At 38.8% G+C, this 3,679-nt stretch overlaps 1 protein-coding gene across 1 annotated transcript in view; it reads left to right on the top strand.

Moving 5' to 3' along the window:
* The window catches only part of LOC116101328 (olfactory receptor 56A4-like), a 14,151-nt gene that overhangs the window by 6,235 nt on the left and 4,237 nt on the right, over nucleotides 1-3,679 (top strand). The window contains exon 3 of the mRNA XM_031384916.1: nucleotides 1,028-1,068. Coding sequence (XP_031240776.1) covers nucleotides 1,028-1,068 — 41 coding nt within the window. The remainder of the gene's footprint in view (nucleotides 1-1,027; nucleotides 1,069-3,679) is intronic.

The following is a 3,679-nucleotide window of genomic DNA, read 5'->3' as shown; positions in this document are numbered from 1 at the left end:
ATAAACTAAAACAAAATAATAGAAAACAACTCAAAACAAGAGAAAAATACATTGAAGAAAAAGCACAAGATATATATATATATATACATATATATATATATATGTATATATGTATATATATATGCAGAGACACACATGTTTGCAAACCCAGGAACCCCCTAAAAACACAAGGCAAAGGACCTATAAGGTTAAAAAAAAATGCATGGCACCTACTGGGCATGCAGCCTGCTCATAAGTAGTTTGTTTCCCTAGTGAGACTCCCTTGGAAAAAACAAATTGTTCATTCACAAGTGTTTATCACTTAGAGATAGCTTCTGGGCTGGAGTTGGGAGCATGTGTTCACTTCTCTGTTCAGCTCTAGGATTCTATCTGGTACAGTCCCATGCAGGCCCTGTGCATGCTGCCTGTGCAGTCTCTGTGAGTTCATATGTGCGTCAAGAGTGCTGTTTAGAAAGTTTCATTTCCTTGGAGTCCGCCATCCTCTATGGCTCTTACACTCCTTCCATCTCCTCTTCTGCAGGGGATCCTTGGGACCTGAGGGGAGGGATTTACTGGACACACCCTGCTTAGGGCCAAGTGTCCCAAGGTCTCTCACTCTCAGCTCTTTGTCTGGATTGGGTCTCTGTTTTTGTTCCCACCTGCTGCAGGAGGTAACTTCTCTAATGATGGCTGAGTAGTGTTCCAGGAAGGGAGGCCATGTGCCACCCTGGAGACTTCTTTGCACACGCAGCAGCAGTTCCTGATCACACTCCTCACACTCTGCTATTTTTATTAAATAGCCTTTCTTTAGAATATGAACTTCCAACAACTCTTTCCTTGTGGATAATATATTTTATAGTTTTAAGATACTCACACACTGGTACGTGTGTTTTAAACAAAATGGTCTGTCTTTTCTTGTGCTATGTTTTATCAATACCTGACTTCATATTGTCCTGTCTGATTTTTCCATCAGATTTGAGGCACCATCTGCACCCCCCTTTTTGCCACTTGTCTTAGACGTATACATTTTTCTCTATGTTGAGCCCAGTTTGTCAGTCTCACATTTTCAAGATTCGGGCATCTGAGCTGGTAGGTTTTTCGAAACACACATTCTACGATTTGCAGTTCTGGCCAGGCTGCAAGTGTTAGTGACTAAATACTGCTTGATAGGCATTTCCAAGAATTAATTTATCAGCAGCTTGGCCTCTTTTTGGAATAGTAACTGAGAACTTCTTGTGTGTTATTTCCTAACAGTCACTTGAGAATGGCTTTTGACATGCTGACGTAGGAAATTTGTAAAGAAATTTAACTTTCTTTAGTATTTTCTTCACCAAAAATATTTTTTATTTTTTTCTCTGCTCCATAATATCAAAATTTAATTCTAACCAAAATATAAGATGCTTCAAACACCCTTCTACCACCCCTCTCTCCACAGCTGGCTGGTAGTTCACTTTATTGAGATTATATCCTGCACTTACTCATAATCTTACTTGAAGTGCATGCTCAGTTATCCTCTTAGAAAAACGTGAATTGTCTCTGTCTCCAGCCTCTGTTAAAGTCTATGTAGTGCACAATACCTGCCTTTATTCACTGATGGAGGTAATTTGGCTTCTTAGAGTCTTGAGTGCACCCCTCTATAAGCTCTTCCATACCATGTGAAGTGTTTTATCTGTCTTCTTAACCTCAAATGCTTTAGAGTAACTGATATAAAATGCTTTCTGTGTTGTGGGCCTTTTGCTGAATAAAAGTAAATAAAACATTACATCTTGTTTCTTATATCCTTTGGATGTTTCATAGGAAAACACTTGTATTATTTATATACTATATTCCCCAAAAAATCTTCTGTAATATAAAGTTTAATGCAGTCTCATATATCATAGGCCCCAAGACTTCTTCTCTTGACTTTTGTGTAAACCCTGGCATACCAATTTGGCACCTTTGATCTTAATATATGCTCTGGTTTTCTCATCTAAGGAAGAAAATATTTACATTTGTATTTTAATTTTGAAGGTCCTAGAAGACTTAACTTGTGAGGTGATTCTAAACCTGAACTCATATAGGCAATTAACTACTGAATGCAAATGCCTTGGTTCACTTTCCTTTGCTTACTGACGGCTTCTCCAGATTCTCCAAGCATGGTTGGTCTTTATTAGCTAACACATCATGTCCAGGTAACAGGTCTGCTTGCTGCGCCATTCACAGCCTCTAGTTCAGTTTCTCTCTTACTGAGTCTTCTTCCTTATAAAATTCTTTGCTTATTTGAAGGTTACATCATTATGCCTTGGAATTCTACTTAAAATCCATTAAAGTCTTAATCCTTTGGCTCCATTTTAGATGTTTATACTTGGCTCCCATTATGATTGAGATGGATTCAGCAATGTTCTTCACAAAGAAAGATTAAAGTCTGTCCATGAGGCTGTGAATGTAGCTCATTGGTAGAGCATGTATCTGTATAATCTGGTAGGACTTACATCCTCGAGTTGAGTCTGGTTCCACTGCATAAGGAAGTGATTGATGTTTTATATTTGAAGCTAAGGAAATGATTAGGTGGGTAAAACACTAATGGAGCAAGCACAAAGACTTGAGGTCTAATTCCTTAAGAATTAGAGCTCTTGAGCACCTCATCACCCAACGTATTAATTCTTTTTGTTATTTCATACTCTGTATTTTGAAATACAAGGAAAGCAATATTGCTGTTATGGGCAGCTGTATGGATCTTGGTCTTGAACAACAGGAAATGGGAAGTCAGGGAATCATATATTAGCTGTAAATTATTAATTAACTGAATAAGACATTAACTTGGAGGTATATGGTTTTAGGGGTACTTTTGGAAACATCTATTTCAGGCTTCACAGACATGAATATATCCTGTAATGCATGGATCCTTTAATATTCTTCTAGAGTCATTCATCTGCTTCTAGTCTAACTCAAGTGCCTCCACAATGTCTCTTCTTGAACAATCAAGACTGCCTTCAAACATTTTTTGTGATACCCCTGGAGGCTTGTGGGAAAATCCAACTCTTTTAAAAGAACTCTTTTAAAAGCTTCTATTATTTCCATACAGTTATTCAGCCATATCATGTACAATACACCTTATCTCAGTTTACTAACTGCATGTATTCTTATCTCAACCAAAAATCATGTTTCATTCTCCTACACCTTCATCTATCTTGACTGATACCTATTCCGTGAAATCGCAGTCCTAGATTAATTCAAGTTTCTCTCCTCAGTTACTGCTGATCCACACCCATTAACCACCCAGGGCACAGCCTACTAAATGCCTGTCTTTGTCATTCTGTCTTTTACAGACCAAGCATCTGCTAAGCCTCACAAATTAAGACTCAGCACTGCACTTCTCAGAGGCAGCTCAGAGCTGGAGAGCATCAATAGTAAGGAAGAACTGCCCTGCTTCTGATCTCTCCACTTGCTTGTTTGGCAGCTGCTCCCCAAATACCCAACATCCCTATGTGGAAGGTGCATGGGACCAGGGTGAATGAGCTTCCTGGGTTAGCAGCAGAAGTATCCACTTAGCTGTGAAAGGACACTTGCTATGATGAGGAGGAGCCACATATAGGTCAACTGATTTTTAATTCTCTGTGCTTATTCCTTTACTGTTCAGCAGCCTGAGTAACTAATCCTATCCATGTCTCCATTAACAGCAGACTGGTTCTAATCCTGCCTCAGTTATCTTAGCTTAAAA

This window comes from Mastomys coucha, unplaced genomic scaffold, assembly GCF_008632895.1.
Source record: "Mastomys coucha isolate ucsf_1 unplaced genomic scaffold, UCSF_Mcou_1 pScaffold21, whole genome shotgun sequence".
Lineage (NCBI taxonomy): Eukaryota > Metazoa > Chordata > Mammalia > Rodentia > Muridae > Mastomys > Mastomys coucha.
The sequence above is the reverse complement of the archived record's forward strand: the minus strand, read 5'-3'. Positions and strand labels throughout refer to the sequence as shown.